Source organism: Acanthochromis polyacanthus, chromosome 17, assembly GCF_021347895.1.
Source record: "Acanthochromis polyacanthus isolate Apoly-LR-REF ecotype Palm Island chromosome 17, KAUST_Apoly_ChrSc, whole genome shotgun sequence".
Taxonomy (NCBI): Eukaryota; Metazoa; Chordata; class Actinopteri; family Pomacentridae; genus Acanthochromis; species Acanthochromis polyacanthus.
The window spans coordinates 13710370-13737014 of record NC_067129.1 but is presented as its reverse complement, the minus strand read 5'-3'; the positions used below and the strand labels follow the sequence as shown (position 1 = coordinate 13737014).

Genomic DNA, 26645 nt, shown 5'->3' with positions numbered 1-26645 from the left:
ATGGTTACCTCTACAGTGCCTTATTAAATGGCTCATTTTGTTATTCTTGTTTGGCAGGTTGTGCATTTTAATGACAGTCACTGTCCACTTGTGTTTCTTACTGCCACTTGAGTATCCCGTTAAACAGGATGTGTAAATTAATCCACTAATCCCCCTGCTGTCTTTTAATTACAGCGAGGACAGCAGGTCAATGGCATGCACTTTGCAATTTTAAATTGCTTTTGTTCTCTCTTAGTGAGAGGCAGCTGTGGGTTTATTTAATCATATTTTGAGTGCAGTATTTTTTATCTGTAAAGTGGTTAATTTTGTAAACTTTAAGTCACTGTTGACAAACACCTCAAAATGAAAAAAATATCAGTGTTGAGCGACTCTTTCCAAGAAGTGTATCAGATTCTTATTATTTATAGCATTGTGACTCCTTGTTTACTTCAGAAGGTGCAAACAAAAATGATTGTGTGAAATGTGTGTTGGAGAAGTTAAACCGCTTTCCCTGAAAAGCTGCTGCATGTTAAAATGTGGTTTTGTTTATGTCCTTGGGGGAGAAATAATAGAGAGAATGACATCCTATACACACAGTCACAACAACAACAACAAACAAACAAAAGGGAAATAAAAATGACACTTCGGGGTTACAGGTGAGTAGCATATCATTTAGTATTTCTCCTTGTCTGTCATCCCTTCTGGATGGGTGCTTTTCATCCACAGGTCAGCTACAGCACTGGAACAAGTGGAGATTTCACAGTCCCAGTCCTGCTGTAAGCTGATATGAATGGAAAAGCCTGCGAGGCTGCAGACTGGTCTCAGTGCAGAGGAGGGGGACTGTTTAATAAGCTCACCTCAGCAGACATATTAAGGCAACTGTGAGGGGAAATAACCAACATTTATAACCATGGAAATACAATCCAGATGGAAACAGAGGACAGTTTTCCTTTGATCGAAAGCTCAGTGAAGGCAGCTTGGTGTGAGACAAAAGCCAATTATTATTATAAACTCAGATTGAAGGTCAGACATTTTCTTTAAATATGATTTAAAACCATTAGATGCATAGTAATTAGGTGACTGCTACAAATGTGTAACGCCTTGAGCATTTTTCATAAATGAATAGTAGGATAAAGGCTACACCTTCTGTTGTCCATCAAGTTGAAGCCCAAACTTGCCTGCACCAACCCAGCTGTTCTCCCACAGGAAACATTCCAGCATCCCATGGGCAGATTCAGTCTTTTCAGGGGCCAATCACAGTGTGGCTGTGACAGAGTTGCGCCATGCAGTCTCTGGGCTCTGAGCTCAACTCTGGCTGGACAAGTGGGGAGCTGCGACAGACGCACACACAAGTGCAACTGCGGCACAAGTCGCACTTGCAGGCTGACTGATGGGAGCTCAGTGGTGATCAGCTGCACAAACTTTTTCCTGCTTTCTTGTCGGATCTTTAAAGAAAAAAAAAAACCAATCAGCCGGATGCGTCCAGCGCAGATCAATACAATCCGAAAATTAAATGGGACAACAAAAATCGCGAGAACTTGAATCGCTCCGGTTCAGTTTTGCCAACTTTGTGTACTAGACCATCCGATCCGCCTCAGTCCGCGCGGGAGCAGCAGCATTAGCAGCAGAGGAGGAGGAGGAGGCTGGATGTGGCAGCAGGAGACGGGTCACTGAGCTGCAGCGAGCCGGGTGCGAGTTTCTCCAGTCACCAACTCTCCAATGTCACCGGACAGGATGCTGATCATTGGACTTCTGCTCAATGTCTTCTCTCATGGTAAGCCGCACGTTTCTAATTTCGATCAGCCTGTAATAAACGATATCGAGCATTCAGATGTTATCATTTATGTAGTCTGTCCAGTGTGGTAGTGTTGGATCCATTCTTTGTCTTCCAGTAGGCACAACTTGAATAGGAATGTATATATTTCAAATGTGTTCATGCAAACATATTATAGGCTGTAACAAACCTTCCAGTCCAAATGCATGAATGAATATGTTCTATGATTATTTAGATTCTGAAGACTCTGAGTTTAACTTTTTGTAAATGAGCTCTAGTTTTGCTCATCTAACCTCATATGTTACATATGACTCAATTTTATGTTATGATATGTAAAAGAAAAAAGTAGAAAAGACTTATTAAACAACTAAACAACAAAAGGAACATACTCACAGATTCTCAGACTATGATCCATGTTGCTGGTTTGACTTTGAAAGCAGCCCTCCGAAGATCATTTAAGATGTCCATGAAATCATATAGCAGCATAAAGCAGAAGCACTCTGAGATTTTACATGTGGATGACATCATTGGCTCAGATCTGTTATTTCTGCCTTGGATCCGTTCCAAAGAGAGCTAATCTGTTCTCCCAAGTATTGATTGGACTGTCCCAGATCATGGAAATATCAAACCTGAACTGTTAAAATAGACATAAAAATGTGCTTGAGAAGGTGAAAAGGTGAAAACTAACATTCATAACTTCGTGGCAGAAAGGAAGGAGCCACTTTGTCATGCCAGAGCTTTAATAGTCTTTGTCTTGGAAGATGTACAACACATTAAGCTGTGGCCAAATGAGTTATAATGATTGGGGTCAATAATATGGCTGGCTGGATAAGACATCTCCTATAAAGCTCGTTGGTCTGTGCTTATTGATCTTGATCTATATCAAGTCTGATCTTCTTTTTAATTTGAAGTACTCAAACTGCTGTGGTTGTTCACAGGTAATGAATTTTGACCCATTGTTACACAAGACGATATGAAATGCCCTTTAAAGGAAATACAACTTCCCCCCTGTGCTTCTCACTACAGAAATACATGCAAATACTGTAATTGTTAGGATTATGTCAGTATTACAGGAAGCACCGGCTCCTCTGCATCTAGGAAAATTCAGATAACACCAGGTGAGGGTGCCCATTAGAGATTAGTATCATAAAATGATAAATGCTTTCTTGTGAATGTCAAAGCTTTCAGGCACCCAGTATATCATGCAGTGTGTAAAGCCCACCTGTCAGGCACTTAGGTGGAATCACGCCAAGAAAAGCAGTTATTTTCAAGTGCTAATTAATTGAGATCTGAATCATTACACATGCAAATTAGATAGTCTGTCACGATGTTGAGTTCTGACATTATACCTGATTGCAAAAAGAAATTGTTGGCTTCAAACTTCGTTAACTTACTTTGGTAAAGATAAGCAAAATCTGTGCACAATCTGGTCTCGAATCATATTCTGGTTTTGGACAAATCTGTTGCGGAGCTGCTTTGTCTCTACATGGCAGTTTACCAGACTGTTAAGTGTTAATATAAGTGTTAAAATATCAGCATCTCCTGTCTATAGGTTTCGTATAAATAGACGAGCCTCTCAGAACTGGATTCAATTTCAAGGAATGTTATTTTTACCTTGTAATGTATGTGACCTTGTGCAGCCCGGTGATCTCAACACCAGCAGTGGTAACTTTAGAGGTACACATTAGGCTTTCCAGCATGTCACCACAATTGGAATTAATAGATTACACAATTTCTTCTCTTTAAACACAAGTGCCAAATCTGCTTCAGGACCTAATAGTTTCAATTTCCTCTTCGGTCATTGATGAAAGCCCTAAAAACCTGATTTCTGTGTATTAAAATTACATATTTAGAAGTTGAAATAATCCTTTCATGCCTTGAATTGGCTTAGATGTTCCCTCAAGAATGCATAGATCTGTAAAGTCCCCGTCTTATTCTCCATCCAGCCATGTGCTACTGCAGTTCAAGCACACCAGCTCACCAACAACTCTGCTCAGATACTGTAAAACTAAGTTGTAATATTGCAGTGATTCATTCATACATTAGAAATGGAAACCAGTCTGAAGAATAGTTTGGTTGTTTGGGTTTGTTACGTCTAACGGTAGCGGTCTGAACCTGTGTTTTTGAGGCGTTTATTGGTACACTGCAGTTTCAAGACATATAAAAAGCATAGAAAAATAATATATGGACATGAACCTGATCGAAAACCTTGACTTTCACCAGAGTGGCTCTGTCAAACAAAATAATGAGGAAAATCCTCTTGAAAGCACATTTTAAAATTTCTAAGCTGCTGAGCCTCTGATTTGACGTCAGACTAAGACAACACATCAGTTGTTCTCTAGAAGCGATGCTCACTGTTTGCATGTGTCATTGCATTCATCTGTGACTCTGACTAAATGAAAAGTACAATGGAAAGGAATCTCAAAATAATGCACGAGATCCCTTTGAATGTGGCCGTGCACCGTCTTTGCCAAATGTATTAATGGAAAGCAGGCTATTGTTGAATGACATTTAACCTGACTTTGACCCTTTGCTGCCAGGCCCCTGTGGATTATTGCTAAAGTCCCAGTACAGGCTGCAACTGCTGATTGAGTGCAGCTATTTCGGTACCTCATTTAGTGGACGTGATTGAGCTGTACCATGGTTGTCATAAATTTATTAGAGCTCATTTTCAGGCTGCGTGAAGTTACACAGGTCTGAGATGAACCAAATATCAACATACTTGAGCAGTTTCTATTTAACTGTTTGACTTCACCTCGTGCTTATCTTGGCTTCTCTATCTTTCCCACTGTGCCACGTACTTATCTTTTCACTCTCTCTCTCTGTGCTCGGGTACTGTCTTTACTCTGCGCTTGTAATTCAGTTTTGTTTGGGACGACAGCGCACAAAAATTAAATTGGCAGCGTGCCCAGTGGACATTACTAAAATAAAAAAAACATCAAATGCACTTTCTGAATTCGCCGTTCAAATATTTGATGTTTCAGTAAATGTGGGTCTGACTGACACCTGATTTCTCACTGTCAGGCTTGTAGCATAAAAAATAGTTTCTGGAAGGTTAATTTGTGTCACTTATGTGCCATTGTCTATTATAGTCAGTTGGCTTGTGTGCGCTCTGCATCTTGATTGTCACTTGTACACACTTGATGGCACAAACAAAACCCCACAGCCTGATGGAAACAGTCAGTGTGTGTGTCTGCGTGTCTGGCCAAGAAATTATTTGGCACGCTGAAATTTAGGATGGCTACAGGCAGCAGAAGGCAAAGTCCTAAAATATTCACACAGCTCTCGACACACTGACTGGTTGATGCGGCACCTGATGCATTTTACCTGAGTACAGCGCAGAGATGCTGCCTGCGTGATGAGGCTGCCGGCGCAGTTCATTAAACGAGACATGATCCAGATGCACGGGGAAACTGTTGATTCAGAACATGAAATGATGATTCTTGTACACACTGGCAGAGTTGTGACCTTTGGATTCATGAAGCGTTGCCACATTTTTTTTCTTACAAAACAGAGATTATGCTCAACATCTCTAATGATTTCATACTGAGAATGGTCACAGGTTGACTTGCGTATTCCTGACTACATCTTGTTGAAGGCCTGGAGTCTTCTCTGTGGGGTGTATGCATTAAAAACTGATTAAAGAAACTGCAACTGTACAGCTCTTTTTAACCCACCAGTAACACAGACGTTCAATCTTGTTAACTTGCTAAAATTATGGCCTAATCAAAGGTGTGGCTCGCCTGAGTGTGCTAGGCAGTTTTCGTTAATTCCGGGATCGGGGAGTGTGAACGTTTGTTGGACAACGTTTTAGAGATAAAATTAGCAATTGAGCACCTTTTGGTGAAGACAGTGTGAGACTGAAGAGTGAGAATGTTTTATTTTCACATCGACCTGTCTTTGCTGCCTTATATTACTGTTTGAAGAAAGGTGTGGATGTCGTGTGGAGAGATTTGGATGATTTGAAAAGTTGGAGGCAGTGCTGTTCCATCCATTCTCTATACACCGTTTTGTCCTCTCTAGGGTCACGGGGGTGCTGCAGCCTATCTCAGCTGACCCGGGCGAAGGCAGGGGACACCCTGGACAGGTCACCAGTCTGTCGCAGGGCTGGCAGTGCAGTTGATAAGACTAATTAGATCCATCAGGTGCAGCTGTAAGGAGAAACTGGGGAGGAAGAAGGTGCAAAGATGAGAGCAGGACAGGCAGAGAGGGTGTATGAACATGTAATACAACTTCTTATAAATGAGAGCAAGTTTCTTTCTTTCAAGTTCTTCTCTCGTGGTCGATGTAACCACTAAAAACTTGTCTCTGTGTATCAAAGTTACAAAATAATCCCTTCCTGTCACAAAATTCCTTTTATGTAACTTCACACCATTTCCTTCTTTAGAATATACTTACCTGTGAAGTCCCTGCCTCTTTCTCCACCTACATATCTGCTTCCTGCTGCCGCTCAAGCACACCAGCTCACCTACAGCTCTGCTCAAACATTGTAAAACTATTTTTTGCTACACAATAGTAGTGGCATTTTTTCCATATGTTCTTGAACTGGAAGCTGATTGTGGAGAAGCTCCAGCCTGCAAGATGACAAAACACATGTAAAAATTTTGGCTGTGCTGGATTCTGCAATTCAGCTTCAAGGCAAAAACACTCAGTCATCGTGCTGCACTGCTTATTTTACAAATTATATGTCTTGTAACATGAAAAAAAACACCACATTAACAAGATAAACACTTGATTTTCACCACATTAGGTCTTCAGTGTCAAGAATGAACTTATCTGAGGGATTGTTTGACAACTGAGGTATTTTGAAGATATTTTGAAAAATTTAATTTGGGCAAAGAAATCCACATCTGAAGAAAATGCATACTTTTTGAAATAGCATGCTAATAGGAGTAATCTCCTCACACAGTGAAAAAATAAGTTTTTTTAATTATAGAAGCAACTTTCTCCATCTCTCTTTAAGAAGATCTGCTTGACTGAGGTTGCCCAGGGCAGTGCCGGAGTTTCCTCATAACAAAGAGAATATGTGCGAACCGTTAAGCATATGTTTAATGTTAATAGAAAGTTTAATGTTCGAAGCCGATGAGCTGAGTGGTGGAATTTGCAAAATTTAGTGCTCAGCAGAAATGATTGTGTCAATAAGGAGCCACACAAGCCTTAATCAGCACTGATTAACCATCTGTGTCCTTCCTGAGGAAACACCTCCGTCCACAGCTACACACAGCCTGGAAACATGCTCAGATTATGATGCAGACAAAATCAGGAGGACTCAGCAAAAAGTCTGAAACAGAAATGTGTTTAGAAATGCTGAAGTCCAATAAGATCCTTGCAAAACACTACTACACAAGCTGACACGTGTTCTTTTAATTCCACTTTTTGTATGATAATTCAGTCTATCTGTTAGATTGAGATGTTGTCATTCACTTTTTGTTTTGAAGGCTAATCACTTCGCCAGGATTAATATTATCACTTTCGGCATCAAAACATATTTTGTTCTGCATCTTACTTGCTCACATTTATTACCCTTATGCTTTCCTGTTTGTTCTCTTGAGGTCAATTAGTGTGTTAACCTGCACATTAAAATTCTGTTAATCAATGTCTGAATATTCAGGTCAGTCTTCATTAAGATCCCGTACAGGACAGCCAGGCAGATAAACGTGTAAGAAACCATGACAACAACACATAATAATGCAGCTTTGGAGAAGACAAAAGAATAAATTCAAAGAAATTGCACTGCATATTCCATGATGTACTTTATGTGGAAGTACATATAAATACTACATTCCATTTAAACCAATTTAATAAAAAAAGAGAAATAAATATGCTGGTTATCAATCATCGCTGTGATATGGCTGTAATGAACACAACAGGACAGACGTTATGTATGACTAACTACTACTAACAGTTTCCCAAAGATAATCTGACACCTTCAAAGCACTTCTTTTGTTGGACTTAAGTTTGATCCAGATCCAAAAACATTTCATTGCTTTGACTAAGAACACCAGTAAGCATTCACATTTAGAGCCTGCAAGAAGAAATTTCAATACTGATGCTACTTGAGATGAAAATCGAAAGGCACAAATCTGTAGCCACTAACCATCACCAGATTCCAATAAAAACAAATGCAGGCCTTTATATGAAACATTCATGTGCATGTTAAAAACTAATTTATGTTCAGCCCAGTCAAGACTCCCACCGGTTTGGTTGTAGATGAGATGAACAGGTGCCTTTAGTAACAAGTAGCTTCAGTCGTGAACATGTTTATCCACTCTCACTTTTGCTCCATCTTGTCGCCTTGCTGCCATTTCCTCCTTGAGCCTGTGACTTCCTTCTAAGAAGTCCCTTCTGTCACAATCCCCGAGCACATTTCACATCAGAGCCACGCTCTCCCGCCACGCTCTCGTCTCAAGTCAAATTACTGCCCGACAATCTGGACGCTCCGCAGCCCATCCCCACGTGTTTGAAAAAGGACGAAGGAGAAAATTTGGCTAACTGTTTTTTTTTAGTTTTTTTTTTTTACTGGCGATTGTCGGTACGTGTTGTGCATGGTTTTGTCGTTTGTGGCGTTAACCTTCATCAGTTTTGCCTCACAAATTCTATTAATCACCCCAGTGAGAAATCAATAGAGTGCGTTGTGGCTCGCATATCACAGCAATTCATCTCCCTTTCACTTTTCTCTCCTTCTTTTCTTAAAAACACTCACACCCAACCCTCACTGTCAGAATTCCCTTAACCCAGACTTTTGCTTTAGCAATTTGTTGCGTGGTGAACAGTCTAATATGAGCACAGTGCTTCTTTATCACCATGACATTAAATAGTGTGAGAATTATTAAAATAATTCTGACCTGTCTGCTGGACAAGATTTAAAAGAGCTGCTCTGTACTTTATATAGGGTTTAGTTATCTGTGCATATATATGTGTGTGTGTATGTGTGTGTGTGTGAGCAAAGAAAAGCTCGGAACTGAAATTGCTGATAGTCTCTCTTTATCAATGGTGAGCCTAAGGGAGCAAACACTGAGAAGGAATAATGAACAAACTGTTCGCTGCCCAAACAGGAGATTATGTGAAGCTTGTCTAAATTGCAGCTAAACATGGTAAGATTTAACAGTTTGGTATAATTACCATGGTATCGTGATGCATAGATAGGCAGACAGACAGGTAATCATCACCTATACATACCTTAGAGAGCTGTGACTGTGAATATGACTCACTGCCCTGTGTGTTAGCCTCCTGTTTTTTTTCTCCTCCACCTTCCCCCATGGAGTCACTGCAGTAGCTTTGGAAGTTTTCCTGCAGCGGCGATGAAGCATAGCTTCTGTTTATGATATGTCTCATGCCAAAGTGAGACGTGGACCTCATGTGGCGTCTGAGATTGCAAAACATGCAGCCGCAGAATTGGATTGCAGCCGCGCTTTGTGCCGCCAGTCAGCAGGGGCTTAATCGAAGTGTGTGACCGATCTAACACAATGCTGTGTGTGTTTGTATATGAGCTTTTGTGATGTATATTGTGCTGAAGCATAACCACACGTGAGGATAAAATACGTATATTTATCTGTCAAATTGACGCATTAATTCCTTACTACGCTGCATATTTTATACGTCTGCCAGCTTATTCTTTTTGCGCTGTTAAAAAATGACAGGATATAGCAAATTAACAAGATAAAGTGGGAAAAGTGTTTGCATATTGCCTGCCCAAGTGAGCTTTCTTTCTAAGTCTTGAATCATTGTGTGAAAAGTGTAATTTGTGGGGACAATTATGTGTCACATTTGAGAAAATTAATTTCCTGAAATGCTCCGTCAGAATACATTTTTTGAACAGGGCTTTCACTTTTTTCTCTCGCCTCCCCCCGGCTGCCTCTGGCCTTCCTGCATTGTGCTTTTCATGGAGCAACAATCAGCATTATGAAATGATTTGTAGTTTTTCACTTCCAGTCATTCGAGACAGAACACTGCCAATCAAAATATGCTCAGTGCTTAATCACTATGGGCCAGCATTGCTTTTCTATTGAATATCGCATTAGATGTGGAGGGACTGTGGATACTGATATGCAGCACATTTGCACAGACTGACCCTTTTATTGCTCTTTGGGATGAATGAGTTTAAATATATATCTAGTACTGTAAACCCACAGCATCTTCTAGCCAGCTGTTTTGTAGGTGCAGCATGTCCTGATGGATCTGTCAGATAAAAATATTTGCCTCAGACTATACATTTAATAGAACTTCGGGGGGGGGGGGGGGGGGGGGGGAGACATCCTCAAAGGGTACATTTGAGTTGAGCCACTGTCTGAATGTGATATCCAGACTGAGTCTCTGTGTGAAAGCAAAATTGGAAACAAAAGTATTGGTTGGATGGTCGGAATAGCTGAACAGTGCTGAATAAATTGGTTTTGTCTCTGGCATTACAGGTGGAGATAGTGTCTGACATTGGAGTAAAGCTTGTTTCAAAATGGAAGAGACTCTGCTGCAAAAGGTTTTGCCCCGAGCAGTTCAATAATACCAGCAGTGTTTTGGTGGGAGACAACTACGTCGAACAAGTATCTGAAGCTCTGAATGTCTAAAAGTACCAAACTCCTGTTATTTTACATATCTGTCAATGATTTTCAATGGATATCCCTGGCTTTGAATGGTGAATGCACATTTCCTGGTTTCCAGACTGCTACTGGCCTTCATTTTAAAAACAAAATGTTGTTATTGTCACATAGGAAAGGACTATTCTGAATATTCTCTCTTGATGATGGTTCAAGTACTGGCAGATCAAAGAGGCATCCACAACATGAGAGGTGGCTGTTGAACAGCATCCCTTTTGATGCAGGAAACAAATTTGTTTCACAACATGATCATTTGATTGTCTTCTAGGTAGAATTTCTGTCTAGCTTATGAATGCATCGCTGTTGAGCAGACGGCTCTTAAGTCTTCATAAGAAGCACTTGAACAGATGAGGGAGGACAGTTTTTCAAGTGACACAAAAGTATGTGTGACACCATAATGAGCACTTAAAAATGTTGTAGCTGTGGAATGAACATCTGTGATATGAGAATTTGTTAAATGTTGATTCAAGTTGTGCTTTGGAAAGTTCAGGAGGAGTATTGTTGAACTTAGTGGGAGAAATCCTGCAATGTATCGAGGGAATCGAGGAGATGGTCCACTGAGTGGGATCATATAGCATAGGAGTGTTAAGTCAGAGAGGAAAATGATTTTTTTCTTTGCGTTTGTGTACCAACTGAGGATTAAATTGCTGAAATAATCGAAATGATTAGTGACTAGTGCAGAATTCTCGTCTTTCCTCACTTGTTCCTCCAAAAATAACAAAAACAGAGTATTAGGAGCTTGTGCAGGATGCAAAAAAGAGGGGAAAAAAGGGTGCAGGGAGTAGGATAATCTGCAGACTGACAGCCAGGTTTGAAACCTGACAGAAATGCACCATAAATTCACAAAAATTATCTGAAAGTTTTTTTGAGCTCACCTATCCAGGAGCATTGGGGTGTGTGATAAGAAAGATGAGGCCAACTCACAGTATCTGGCTCCAGTGTACCACAATGTGAGGAGACTGACAGCTGGAACATTTTCAAAAGCTTGGATGGACATGCAACTCTCTTTGATACAAACACTAACATACTGCAATGCATTAATAAAAAGTCAAAGATACACTGTGAGCCTGTGTGCATAAAAACATTAGGAGGGAGTCAACGAGGACTCCCACAGAGAAGATAAAGAAATAATTAAGAAGCAATTATAACTACAACATAACCCTATGGTGTTAAATTATTCTCTCGACTCCTGTGTTTCTAGGAGGAACATTGAGGTTTCGCCTACGTTGCTACTCTATTACACTTTTGTGTTTCCAATTTAATTTAATTCAGTCCTTTTTGGATATTATAGTAACCCACAGTACAGCGGCATGTCTTTGGAGTGCACTTGCCTCGCTCAATTAAAGCCTACTTAGCTTAAAGACTAACACTGGATGGTGGGACCATAAACCCAGCTCTGTCCACTGAAGACATCACCCTCTCCTCCAGGTAGTGTGCCAGTATCTGCGTCCTTAGACTGTCTGGTGGCGGAGCAGGGCTGCATCCAGGAGCAGTCCTGCATGGTCATCTATCGCCTGCTGGAATACTGTGCTGCCGAGGAGGCCGTGTCTCCCCTCGGCCCAGATGCCCGCCTGGAGTGCCTGGAGGCCCAGAACTCCTTGCAGCATTATCGCCCCCTTCAAGTTTGCAAGTGTCAGCGTGGCTCTCGCAGGGAGGAACACTGCCTCAGGGTTTATTGGACTGTGAGATTTGCAGGTGGGTTCAGGAATTGGCTTCTGTGTGGTGCGGGGGGGTTCTTTGAATTCTCATCTGCATTTATTCTTGTGGTCTTTGCTGTGCTTTTTATTTTAGCATATGATGAATATGACGTGTCTCCATACGAGGAACTGGAGTTAAATCTGGTGAGAAACATAGAGATGTCCCGTATGGCCTCCATCATGGCAGGTAGGGTACCATTTTTATGTACTTTAGTCCTCTAATGTAATGTAAGATTTGTATTTCCTTATATACATTACTCTGATTTCATCCTAAAGCTTCCACCCTTTCTGTGGATGGCCAAAACCAGTGTCTGAAGGCGGCTCAGGACTGTGGCCTCTATGAGAAATGTGGCTCCCTGCGGTCAGAATATGTCGTAGCCTGCACCAAGCGAGCAACAGCCTCTGACAACAGCTGTAACCGCCAGAAATGCCACAAAGCCCTGCGGCGCTTCCTGGAGCGTGTGCCAGAGGAGTACAGCTTTGCTTTGCTCTTCTGTCCCTGCTCTGACACTCTGTGTGGGGAGCGCCGGAGGAAAACCATCGTCCCGTCATGTTCTTATGAGGAGAGCGCGAGAGGGGAGGAAAGAGTGGGCAAACCCAACTGCCTCAGCCTGCAGAACTACTGCTCCAGAGACGAGCTGTGTAGGTAAGACGGTCATTTGAGTGTACTGATTTGGCCCATTAAGTTACGTTTCAGAAAGGCAAGAATGGCACAGAACAGAAACATACTGTCTCAGAATGGGTTTTTTTTCAGAGGACAAAGTCTCTGAGAATCTCTGAGCCAGTACATCAACAGAGCATTCAGCACAAAAAAAGGCAACATTAAAGCAGAGTGATGTTTTGTTGAGCTGCATTTGCTCTACTGAGCAGTGTCTTGATGAGGGACTCTGTGTTGTTAGCATCTCACGTAAAGCTGCGACTAATGATTGTTATCATTACTGATTAATCCTTGCCAGTTATTTTATTGATTGAGCTATGCATAACAAAAAAGGAAATCATCATTGCTTTTTCTTGGAGTCACAAACATTACATTAAAAACCTGATTTTTATAATCAAAATGTCCAAGATACTCAGATTACTGTAATATAAGACAAAGAGAAAGGCTGCATATTCGTACATTTTAGAAGCTGAAACCGTCAAATTTATGGCAGTGTGGATGAAAAATGGCTTAAATGATCCATCAATCATCAAAACAGTTGCAAATTAATTTTCTGTTCATTGATGAATCAAGTAATTGACTAATCTTGCTCTAACAGCACAAACTTGTAGATGTGCAAGAGGAACCCGAATGAAATACACTTCTCAGCTGACTAGAAAGGGTATTAATGTAAATTATTGCTATTTAACATTTCTCTGTTCCACTGATGGGGATGGTGAGCTACCTCAGAGGAGGAGGACTATTAGCTGATATGAACCTGGATGTTAAAAATTCAGATTATTCAAAAATCGTTTTGCAGATGCTTTAAGAACAAAGAAATCCATACAAAGGGTCTCTTTGGCCTCAAGGCTCAGCACATCCCTTCTTTTTGCTTGGAGTAATTGTGCAGGAACACAGTGATACAATGCAAGATGTCTCAAATTATAAGAGTCCGTTTATATCTTCAGTGTGTCATTTCTTCAGTAATTCTTCAGAGAAACTCAGTATAGGAAGGTGACAATTCTTCTGGGGCCAGCAGCACTCAATAAGGGTTATGTTTTTCAGACAGAAAAGAAAGATGTGGGAGTGAACAGTTTGCTTTTAGAAGCCCAGAATCCATCCATAGCTACCCCCTTAATCATCAGTGTGATTACAGCAGCTTTTGTGAGGCTAATTTCAGTGCGTAGTCTGTCTGTTTGTTGTTCATAAATGTATAGGACTTACATTAATTACACTCTAATCTTCATGTAAATGTTACAGAGCTTATTAATGATAAAAGAGGAAAAAATTACTGGAGAGTTATTTGAAAATGAGCCTGATTAGAGAGCTGAGTTATTAGTAACAGATTGTACACAAAAAATAAATAAAATAATACAAGCCGTGATTCTTCTGTTCGCATGCATTGTTAATATGAATTTCTCTGCTGGAAGAGCACTGAAACTCATCACAGCCATAGAGTATCTTCAGTTTTACGTCAAGGCATACAGTTATATATCTGTTTTTGATTATTGATGAAATCTATGATTTATTCAGCCACAAATGACAAGATATTTTAGACTGAGTGTGTGCATGTTTAATACATTAACCCCCTGACTGCTTTTCTGAAATGTATGCTTGAGGAAAAATACAGTCAGGAACAACTCTTGAACTGTAAGGCCAAACAGACCCACCTTGGACTCTATGAATAAAAAACACTTTGGAGAATTTTGAAAACCAGACCAGAGTGAGATATGAACAACTCCAGCAAAACCTTCTCATTTTTTCTTGACGTAATCAATACCTTAGATTAGAGGTCGAAAAACAACCTCATTGCAGTGACTGAGTAGACTGTGATGCTGCCGGTTCAAATCTAAAAATTCTCAGCAGCCAGAATTGATACAAAAGAAATGAAGCACAGCAGCCCTGCTTCCATTTTAATTATTGTAGGAGTCTATGTTAGTGTGCCAAGATCAGCAAGATCTTCAACAACAGGTCGTATTTTATTACTGGAGATGGCCTGGTTCTGGTACAGATACCTCCTGGGTGGAAAGGGTTCATTATAAACCTTGTCAGCATCATCTACATGTGAAATCTATGATCTGTAAACGACTGCATATGTGACTACCGACACACAATGACATTATACTGTTAGATTAACTTCCTGAATAGTTTACTACAGCGAAGTGGCTGATGTGCTAGAAAACTGAATATCCTAAAGCTGCACTCAGCTAGCACATGGTTTATAATGCGAGTGCATAGCTATCTCTGTCTCGGCTTTGTGTTTTGTGCTCTTACACTATGTTGTTGTTTGTGTTGCCTTTGCTGGTTTGATTCAGCACAACCCTGAATCCCAAAATGAAATTGTCAAAACACTTTAAAATGCACACTCTGTTTCTCTGTGCTGACATATAAAAAAAAAAAAAACAGTTTTTTCCACTGCCTTTCTCTGTGTGTGTGTTTCAGATCCCGATTTGCTGATTTCCAGCACAACTGCCAGCCCTCGCCTCTCTCTGCCTCTGGCTGTATGCGAGAGAGCAGAGCCATGTGCCTGAAGGCCTATGCTGGACTCATAGGTGAGATGGAGGAAAACAAATTAAAGAGGTAGAGGAGGCTAAAAAAATGAATGGCTCAGAGAAGAACTGGCAGAAAGCCACTCAGAACCTGTTATCAGCGGGTGTCTAACAGTGATAGTTGGCCTTTATAATTTTCATTTTGGTGCGCAAAATAACTCCACAAGGGTTCTTAAATGGTCATCTGCCAAAAAACTGCAGCTCTGGGGATCCAGTCAGCATCACTTTTAAAACTTGAGTCAAAAATTGCATTTCCAGCAACTCCACAAAAAGATGCAGGCAGTATTATTTCCTTCTGTTTCCCTGCGCCCGAAAAGTAATTTCATGTACCTGAAATTATCAATATGAAAGACTGGAAAAGTAGTGACACTGGATCCACAGTGCATCTAATATTGCTGATAGATTGTGTCTTTTCTTCCACAGAGGTGTGTGTTGAAAATGTTTTCAGTCTGTGTAAAATACTATTTGCAAAGTTTTTAAAGTTGCACCTGCAATAACACTTCTGCCCTCTTTCTGTAACTAGGAACCATCATGACTCCCAACTATGTGAGCAACAGCAGCACAGAGGTGTCCCAGTGGTGCACATGTGAAGGCAGCGGCAACGAATGGCAGGGATGTCAGCGCATCCTGCACATGTTCAGCAGCAACATATGCCTGCGTGAGTTACTGTTTTATGTGCAATACTGTTTTTTTTTTATATTGTGTTTTATGTGCAATACTGCTTTTATGTGTTTTTTATGCACAATATTGTTTTTATGTGTTTTTTGTGCAAGACTGGTAGCACAGCTTTAAGTCCAACACAAATTTCCCCAAGTGGGACAATAAAGTATGTTGAATTGAATTGAATTGAAAACAAGTCAAGGTTAGGAAAGGCAGTGCAGCCTTCCTGCTGCTTGTCTGTAGCATAGAATTGAACCTACATATGTGCTAATGAGTTTAGTGTTTGTATTAGAAACAGAAGCCCAGAAGTTTTAGCACAAATGATGTTAAAGCTCTTGGTGTTAGAAACCGTGTACATCCAGCACCAAACTGTCATCCTGTAGTTTCAGGATGCTTAAAACATCAGTATAGATAATGCAGTTGTGCTAACTTTAAGAATGAATGAAAGCACTTGGGAACTTTCTGGCCGTTTGCTGTATGTTTATTACCTAGTCTCACTTTGCTGCCCATTCTGGAGAACATAATGATTAAGCTGCACCACACCATCATTCCACTATAGGGAAGAATACTCCGGCTTGTTTGTATTTCTTTAAACCAATTACAACCATTGTGGGGCAGGACTAAGCAAAAGATGCGGCTTCAGTGTTTCAACAAAAAAGTGACACTGAAATAGTTGTAATGGAACATTTGCACACAGGTAGTCCAGCACTGTGATTAAAATGGATAGTCCAATCCACAAACATATGAACAAGTCTTGACAAAACTTTGAGTTTAAGGTTGCAGCCTGGGGCTTGTTAAATGGTTCTGCACTTATATAGTACCTTCTTTTAACCTCAGCTAGCTTCGACACGGTGCTTTACAATGTATTTCTTTTTCATTTACCCATTCACACACACATCAATGGTGTGCATGGAAGGTACCAGCCTATCACTGGGAGTAACTTGGGGTTCAGTGTCTTGCCTAAGGACACTTCAGCACATGGTGGGGTAGGGATTGAACAATTAATGGACGACCAACTCCACCACCCGAGCCACAGTTGCCACTTTTGCTTGTTTCTTGTAGTGAACAAAACAATAACATGCAGATAGCTGAGAGATTATTGGCCCATGGCAGGCTTATACTTGCAACTGATGAGCCAGACTGTATATTTACTGTACTTGAGGATTTGCTGGCTAATGTTCATTTTATTTTTAAAAAATTGAGATATTTGTATTGAAATTTGTGGTATTAAAATTCCCATGACTTTTATGGGGGACATTTTTGCCTGCATTTGTCGTTGACGGTGGAGAAAGACCAGAAATGTGGGGAAAGAGAGCAACAGAATGATGGCATTTGCACCCATGTGGGATGTGCTCTAACCCCTTGGCTAACGGGTCACCTCGGGTCCTGAGACTTTTGAGTGGAAGCGTGAACAGTAGATTATTCCTACAAATCAGTCCAGCAGTTTGAGTGATGCAATGTTCCCAAACTTCAGACACGTTGCTCATCTTCAGGCAAAGTCTGCCACAGCTGCCAATTCCTCCTGTGTCAGCATAATGACAGGGGAAATGTTACCTTTTTAGCTGTCAAATGTGAGTATTATCTAAATTGATGTCGAGATTCTGATCTAACTGAGCATTTTATAATGTGCATTAATGCGGAATTCAAATGAGGTGGGTCATAATTGATGACTGAGAGGGCGAACCACTGAACCGTAATGTTTTCTTATAAATAAATGAATGGCAAGAGACAATTTCGCTGGTGTGTGGCTGGCTGCCAAATGCGAATGTGATTTCCAGGCTCTGTGGAGTCAATGAATCCTTTCATCAAATGTGATAAACATAATGTGACTTGTTGTTGGATTGTTGCCAAACCACAATAGGTGAAAGAGCAGCAAAGGTTCCTACTTAGGAAGTACCGTTTAAGTATAAAGACAACTCACTCACTGTCAAATTTGAATGCACTCGCCATTGTTTTGTATATAATGCAGTGTGCAACAGTAAAATAATAAGAGTTGAATGCCAAACAGGCTTTCTTAATTGGAATACGAATCTACATCAAGTGCAGCTCAGTTCAAATCAACCTCTAGATGTCAATTTAGCCACTTTTCCGACATCACATTACTTGTCTTGGTTCTCCAAAACTGTAGCTCAGGGTAAAATTTGTTGTTAATGCACGCTGACGCAAAATAAAGCTACTGAAGCTGGAAAAACAAAGGCAGCAGAGACTACACTGACTGTTTTTCAGTTTACCACATTAACATTTGTTTGCTTTTGTATATATCCTACCCGTTTACTCATGTCAGATAAACTACAGTGGATCAACAGTGGCCCTGGAAAGCATTTTGATACATAAACAAGACTTAAAATTAATGACTGCAAACAGAACAAAGATATAAGTAATAGGTTTGGTATTAGACGGTGGTCTAAGCTGACAAACTTTCGATATATAGAGCAAAATTGAGGCAAAAAAGTATTGGGCATCTAATAGCAGTTTCACTAAAAAATCGTTAATGTTTTAGTTTGGCATCCTTTAACTTGTAGAAGTGCTTGACAACATCTGGGCATGGAATAAACCAGTGTCTGTAATAACTGAGGTCAAGGGTGCACTGGGACAGGAATTCAGATTCATTTGGGTCAATGAGTAAATTCCATACGAACACGCATGCAGCACACCACATGACCGGCGCCTAGACAGGCTGGCAAAGAGATTATTTGACAGTCCCAGTGTGTCCTGATGGCCGATAACTGTGATGGAGGCTTCCTTTATGTTTCAGCCATCTCTCACTTTATCACTACAGAACTGACAGTTTTTTCCGTCCATGGAAGCCCACAGGAGCTCAATTGGATTTAGGTCAAGGGCAATAACATTTGGAAAGTCTAGAAGAGATGTATAATTACATTTTTTTCATCCAATTTTTGTGTGTGCAGTGAACAAACCAAAAGTATTGAACAAATAAAAGTTTTCACCTGGTGGTTGCATTAGATGAAAATTCAGCAAATTTCACCTTTTAGAATCCAATCCATCCGGCACTTGGATGTATGTATCACTTTCATATCAAGCCATCCAATGACTCTGGAGATAAATCTGTCTAAACCAAAGTGCTGGACACGACTTAAAAGTAAGAATATTTTTTTAAAGGGACATAATCAGATGTTCATACCTTCGCCAATTATGCACATTATTTACAGAGTTGTTAGTTCTAACTGTGCTCCGCTGATAATGTTTTGGTGATGCGTCAAAGATGAATAATGATGTGAACATAATGAAAATGCCCCCTGCTGATTTTGTTTCAGGCAATGCCATCAGCTCCATGGGAATCTCCGCACCTCCTCCTGTGGAAAACACTCCAGTGCCAGCTTCTCAGCCCTCCCCACGCATCTACCAGGAGACGGTCCATGTCAGTGTTAACACTCTCCCTGAATTCAACAGTGTGAGTACTCTCTACGCTGTCTCATATGTTTGTGCTCGACACTTGGTACCAGATCAGCTGAAGAAGTGTATATCAGGTGGTAACACCTACCAGGGACTGTAGCAGTGAGCTGGGTCCAGGAGCTCCTTGTATAACCTCAGATTATTTCTCTCCCCCTCCCTTCTGCTGCCCATACCTCTCATTGTGGCTGAGGATTAGCCGTAGGTGTTTGCAGCATTAGACTCAACCCTTACTGTTAATATTCATATATGCACACCCATCTGCTTCATATTCCCCATTCTCTCACCATCTTAATCCTCCTCATTCCGCATTTCCTCTTCCTCATATCCCATCCCACAAACCTTTGCTGCACAGAAGCCCTGGCTTTATTGAATATATAGCACATCCAGAAACAGAGTTCATTTGAAGGCGATCCATTTAAATTTCCTATTTGTTATATACACTACCACTAAAATAATCAGATGATGAACCCTAGCAGAAACAATAAGGTGAATATCTGTTGCAGTAAAACAACATTCTCTGCTCTTTAAATCTGATCTGAGAGAAATTTCTGAATCAATTGTCCATGAAGACTTTAAAATATTCAAATGGATGTTGAAAAATGGACTGTTGTGAAACAATTAAAAGGAAGAACAACTTTTCTTCTCTCGTTTTCATGCCAGTGACATGTCAAGGCTGTTTTGAATCAAGTAAAAAACTCAGGCTCAAGCAAAAACATAAAACCACTGAATGTTAAAGTCTGATAGTAACCCAGCAAAATACTGAAGCAACACTGTCCTCTGCAGTTTAAGATTTTAGTTGTGTTGTACCTCTGATCACATCCAGGATCAGGGCTGGGTGTGGTTATAACTGCGTTCTGTTACACTTCCAACAGTGACACACCCAGGAGAACTTTTCTGCATCACTTCAACAAATCCCTATAACCTTCAGGTGGAGGACATTCAGCCTACATGCAAGCAGCACAACCACTACTGAGCTTACCTGCTGGTGGCTGACTACTGCTGGCTGTGTGAGCTGAAATATAATCTGACAGAACAGACTGACCGGGGCTGATGATATTTTTTCACATCTCGGATATATTTCAGTAAAAACGGATGAAAATGAACATTTGCTGTCTTCATATTAACCTGTGACCTGTTGCTGTCAGTGTTTCCTCTTCAAAATATACACTACCATGCAAAAAAAAGAGATTCCTATCCATCATACAGTGCCCGATTGAGACATTTGATCTGTTCCAAAATCATACTGCAGCGTTGGTTAATGACCCCAAGCACAGAGATGAAGAACTAACTTCAGTGACAGATAGCATGACCCTCACAGAGCCCTGATTTCAACTCCAGTCAGTCTTTTTTTCTAGAAGAGATGGCCAAAGTTCATAGAATAGCTCTAGCGAGGTCTCCAGGATGATACGAACAACCTACCTACAGATTACAAGAAAAACTACAGCTAGAACTTTCACAATTATTATATAATCGTCTGATTGCGATTATGTGATTTCACCATAATCATTTTGCATAATGTACCATTCACCTGCATGAAAACAAGTTATGTTTCACTCACCATTTGGTTTCATCACACCGACTGTTTATCTCAAGGTGCTAAGCTTGTAACGTTCGACCTACTGCATGTCAATGAGCATCTGTGTCAGCGTCATGGAGTTAGTTGCAAAGTCAAACATTAGATCACTGCTGTGAGCACGTTTTGGTTTTAAGCCAAATGTTAAAGGCGAGTCCAGTAACTTACTGTAGGCAAATTTGTTGGATTTGCAGCAGAAAGGTGGCGATCAAAGGTGTTATTACCACTGTTGTAAAACTAACAGAGGCGGAAAATGAACGGCAATTACTTGTATGACAATTTGCAGTCAACTAAGATATCATTATTATCATGACAACTGTGTAACATTTTCCCACCACTCTATTTCTAGTGTTGCTTAAACTAAAATATAACGATGTGATAATGAAACTGTAATACAGAACACTGGAGATTGTCAAAGGAATCCTTAAATGTGGCTTTCAATAATATTTAGAATGGATATAATATTTGAGTTAGATGGTTAACTACAAGTTTACATTTTTATGTGTCTTATTTTTACACTTGATACAGAATTATGCAGGGCTGTGAAATCCACCAAGGACAATTGCATTATGAGCTTCTTCATTTTTTACTGTTTTATATTGTACAATACAGTTTATACGGTGTCTGCATTATTCGGGATCTATGGTGTTTCCTGCTTACAGTGGAGTGTGTTTACTTGTTTATATACAGTGTAGTTTCTCCACATCTGTCCTCCACAGCTAGTTTTGACTTGATGTGGAGCTGCCCTCTGTTTTAAAGAAAAACCAAAACTGTGTGTAGGCACCATATCAGACAGTAGAGTCCGGTCCTGTTTGATACACACAGGAAATGTTGTTTTTCTGAGTTATATTTCTGTAAGCAGCAAACATTTGACATATATTTGACAGATTTTGGTGTTGATCTATAGTAGATCTGAAATTTATCCCAATACATAGGTCAATATTTTCACAATTATGCACAGCGTTTTTGTGGAAACTTTTAAATCAGGCTCACCGCATGATAATAAACAAGAAATGCAAGATAGGGATCCTGCTGCTGCATTCGCTCTATTACCAATTCAAAAACAAGTCGTGATCATAATCAGCGCCTTCATTTATTTTCATATCAAGCATAAATGTAAGTATAATCCAAAACAGATGCGTGCGTTATTTTCAGCCCAGTGATCGTTTGTGAGGATTCACTTTTCACACACAGGGAGACAGTACATGAACACATTAAAAGCAACATCTGCACAGCGTCATTCATGGCTCACTATCAAAGGTTACCACCTCTCTGACCCACACATATGATTCATGTTGTTCTTTTGTTATTTGACCCACAGCCATGCCTCTGTTTCATGCTTGTTTTCCTCGTGGCTTTAGGATATTTGCATACATAGTAAATTCTGTGTTAATGTAGACTTTCTCTCCCTGACCTCCCCTCCATGCTTCACCACTTGTGTTAATTGGAGGAATCACTCTTTCCGTGCTTTTACAGATGGAGGACAGCGAGGAAGAGGAACAGGAGGAGGAAGCGAGCGAGGAGTTCAACGTCATCCCGCCGTATTCTGAGAAGGACTCGAACATGGAATCGGGTGCCAGAGGGAGTCAGCAAGGAGCAGCCAGCCAAGCAGTGCCCATGTTCCCATTACTGCTGCTGCCTACACTCATGTTAGACTGGGAGTGCTGGAGCTACTGAAGCCTCCTGCTCCTTCTCTGCTTACATTTTACATTTGTCAAATCCATGTCAGCGCCCAGAATGAACCACAGCAGACGGTTGTGAAGAAGAAATGTAAATGCTCATAACATTTTTCTTTAAAAAAAAAAAAAAAAAAATCCTGCCTTTATTTTATAATTATGTTTTTTCCTCTTGAGCCTGTTCAGGAGTTGAAAGATATCAGTAGCTCTGCAGTATCTACCTTGTCTTTGCTCGAGTCATCTATGAAAGGAAGGAAACAACGTGAGCAGATACATGAGTGGACGGGTGATTTGAGAAGTGCTGTCTGGGCAAATACTCTATCTAGAGCCTGCTTCACACTCAAAGTGCATCCCCTCCTTTAACAAGAAGCACATCGCCCAAGGCCACATACACTATACGTGCTCCCAAAAACCATAACCAGTCTGCTCCACTGCAACCAGGCATGAGCGCAGCTTTTGATTTGTATTTCATGACTCATGTCACATCCGTTTCTCTGCTGCCCCTTCGGCTTTTCCTCTCCTTCCTTCATACTGTGGTTGAGTAAGATGATCCACTTTGCAACAAGCTAATAAGAACCTGCACCGCACTTAAACTGCTTTGTGCCATTAAATAAAAAGGAACCCCTTTTTGAAGTTGCTTCATTTACAAAGTGATAAGATGTGAACCGGTGTGTTGTCACATTAGGTATGGTTCTTCTCACTTTGTTCAGCAAGGAAGTAGAAAGCAACAGTCACTCTGCTCTCCTTCTTCTGTTAACATGCCACTTAGTATTATTCCTACCACAGTGAGTGGCTGAGAATTCTACCACAGGCAAAAGTAATGAGATCAAATTCTATTGTAAAAATGACGAGGAGAGAAAAGCAACATAAGCAATTACAGCACAATTCAAATTGCTCAGCATGCAGGGGAAGTCTGGAGTAAAGCTCAGGGGAGGAAAAAGCCAATTTACTGCTGTCATAGCCTCTCACTTCTTTCTTTATCCCTAGGAGATGTGTTTTTAGTGCTGCTCCCCCATCATGTACTTCAGATGTGAGAGCAAGATGCGGCGATAGCGACGGACACAGGAGGCTGTAAAGCCTGCTGGCTGCTCTGATCATTGAGCAGCACATTGAGCCATTCTCTCTGCCTGAAATATCTTTTGCTGATGTTAATGATTTTTTCTCTTATGGCTCATTTTCTTGCGAAATTATGCAGCTGCAGGGATGTAGGTAAAGAGAAGTATAGAAAAGTTTTTTAGAGGGATAAACTTGATGAGTTTGTAAGAACTAACGAGTATGAACTCTGCAAGGAAAAATTTGAAATTGCTTCCTGTGTCTAATGACACAAAGTACTATACTATTGATTCATTGTAGGTATACATTCATGTTTATTTAAAAAGACATCACTGTATGTAATTGAAGAATTGCAGCTATAGATGACCCCAAACAGCGTTCCAAACAGATTTTACAAAATCAATTGGCGAACTTACATGACCCATTTTTCTGCTCCACTACTGGCCTTGCTTACATGATGGTTTATTCACTGAACTTTGGATACGGATCGATAGTTTAAAGGCAGAAATGCTTTGGCAGCAGATGAAACCGTTTCCCTGAGAACAGGTCTTTCCTCTACTTCAAAGTTTATAGAAGCCATAGTTGGACTTTGACTGGATGTTGTAAGATTAGTAAACCTGCAGTGACTGTTACCCACTTTAGGGCAAAATGACATCATGCAGGTTTTTGACCACATTCTGGTTGAGAGAAACCAAGAGATGGAAGAGGAAAAAGGTGAGCTAGCAAAGCTCTGAAGTGTGACAGCAAGCTCAGTTGGTGCAAAGAAAACATATTTGGACTGAATAATTGAAGTAAAAAGCCTGACTGGACATCCAGCTGGTTTTCAAATTTATAAACCGTACCGTAGAAAAGACACGGCGCTAAATAAACACTTTGATTAAACATTACGGCATCACAGTGCAGCCTCAGCGGTGCTGCTAATTCAAATCTCTCCGCTGCAGTGAGTTTTAAAGCATCTGACGAACAGCATCCAGTGACAAGTGTCAGTAACTGCATCCAGTGTGCTCTGGCCTTAATACTTAATGTGAGTTTACATGTCTTTTTACTTTTCAGTAAGTTTGTTTATATTTGTAAACTATGTAAAGTTAACATTTACATCAAATGTTGTTTTTATTTTTTAAGGATTTAAAGAAAAGCTTAATCACCATCCATAAATCAAATTCCTTAAGAAAATATGTGAATATTTGCCAAGTTAGAAAAGTTTGTAGGTTATCTCATGAAAGTTGTGAGACTATGTACAGTACGATTTCACATAGTAATCTTCTTGTAAAAACATATCAAACATGCCAAATAATTCTAACTATGATGTGTATTAATTGTGTACTTTTGTGACATAGCAGAAAGTGTGCCAATTTGTTAAAAGAATAAAAGTCACATTGGAAATTTTCATGTCTGACAGAACAAATTTGCCTTTGAATGACCAAGAAATGTCGGCTTTGTATGAACATATTAACACTTTCTTCTTATTTACAATTCTTTTGACAAGAAAAGATCTTGATGGACTGGGAATATTGCTGGTAATTTTTATGTTAATTTAAGTTCAAACTGGTGAGATAATTAGTCAATATTTTTAATACATGCTAAAATATACAGGACTTCTTAGAACTTAATTTGTTTTAATTAGAAGTAAATGACTTAGACCGGTAAGTCACTGTTTTATCCCTGGATTATAGTTCCACTTTGGCGAGGACTCTTGTTTTTGTATTTCACTTCTGAGTGACAGGTGATTACAGGGTCTTGGGGCTGCTACATCCAAAATGACACCACTGTGGCACGAACAAGCTACAGTGGAATGATTTTTAGAAATATAAAAGGCTGCCACGGATCCTGGCATCAGCCTTTGCTTTAATTACAAAAAAGTACAGAGGGCTCCGGGCCTTTGTTTTTTGTGTGTGTCCAAACTCAGCCAACTGTCCACAGAGTTAAGTTCTACTTTGATAATCCCCCACAAAAAAAAAAAGAATCTTCTACATTTTTCCCCCATTCTAACTATTTATGATCATGGGTGGCCACCAAACTCTCCAGATGTGAGTGGTTTTGTATATTTTGCCCATTTATGACTAATCATTTCCACTCTAAATCACAGCGAAACATTTTTACAAACAATGTTGCTCTCACTACTGGCAGAAATAATATTAACGAGTCAAGCGTTAGCACAGGAAGAGCCTGCAGCCCAGAGTGCAACACAGCGCAAATACAATTCTACCTCATCTGCACATGGCATCTGTATTGATTCAGTCACTCTTCCCTCTAAGTGGACCCAAACTATGCCAACAAAATGCCACAGCCTAACAAACACTGAATCTCCTCATTGTAGATGTCAAGGGTTTAGTATTTATTTTTTTTCACCCATCTCTACATCACTTCACTTTAACCTCCTATACAACCCATTTGACCCTCCCAGCAGCAGGAGATCTATCACTGATAAACGGTTAAAAATCACTGCAGAATAATAAATAACCTACCCTGTAGTAATATGACACCACTCTGGTAAAGGTTTAGTAAGATTTAGGCACAAAAATTTGCTTACAATACCACACAGATGATTAAGGTTATGGAACATTATGCGTAAAAGAACATTTCTGGACCCATTCATCCACCCTAACCTCCTCTCTTTACATTGGTTTCATAGCAATGCCACCAGACTTCTTCCTTTGTGCTAATACCGCAATGCTCATAATAAGCTTTCTGCACAAAACACTTAAGATGTAATGGCTTTTATGTACCAGGAATAGAAAAAGTGAAGTAGCTCGATGGAATCCAGCTGTTCATTTATTACTTACAATTGTACTTTCCCCACTGTGTTATGAGAAACAAGTGAGAGAGGCTTAATAATTGCCTCTTAATGTTTGACTTAAAGCGGCAATCTCATTTAAATAAATGCCTGTTTATCATCACCAAATTAATTAACATAATGGTGACTAAGCTGATGAATTACTGATAAAAGTCTTTGCATTTACAGTATTAAACTGGTGTCTACGGTGATGTTCCCACATAAAATCCCAGGTGTTCCACCATTCAGCAGATATCTTCCTGTCAGAG

At 40.1% G+C, this 26645-nt stretch overlaps 1 protein-coding gene across 1 annotated transcript; it reads left to right on the top strand.

The window, feature by feature from the left end:
- The first annotated feature begins 1149 nt into the window (after positions 1 to 1149).
- Positions 1150 to 24990, top strand: LOC110948835 (GDNF family receptor alpha-4-like). Its single transcript, XM_022190565.2, has 8 exons — positions 1150 to 1753; positions 11773 to 12039; positions 12136 to 12228; positions 12318 to 12687; positions 15121 to 15230; positions 15751 to 15885; positions 19163 to 19299; positions 22351 to 24990. The coding sequence occupies exons 1-8, from the start codon at positions 1699 to 1701 to the stop codon at positions 22549 to 22551; spliced, it is 1368 nt and encodes a 455-aa protein (XP_022046257.1). The 5' UTR covers positions 1150 to 1698; the 3' UTR covers positions 22552 to 24990.
- The last annotated feature ends 1655 nt before the right edge of the window (positions 24991 to 26645 follow it).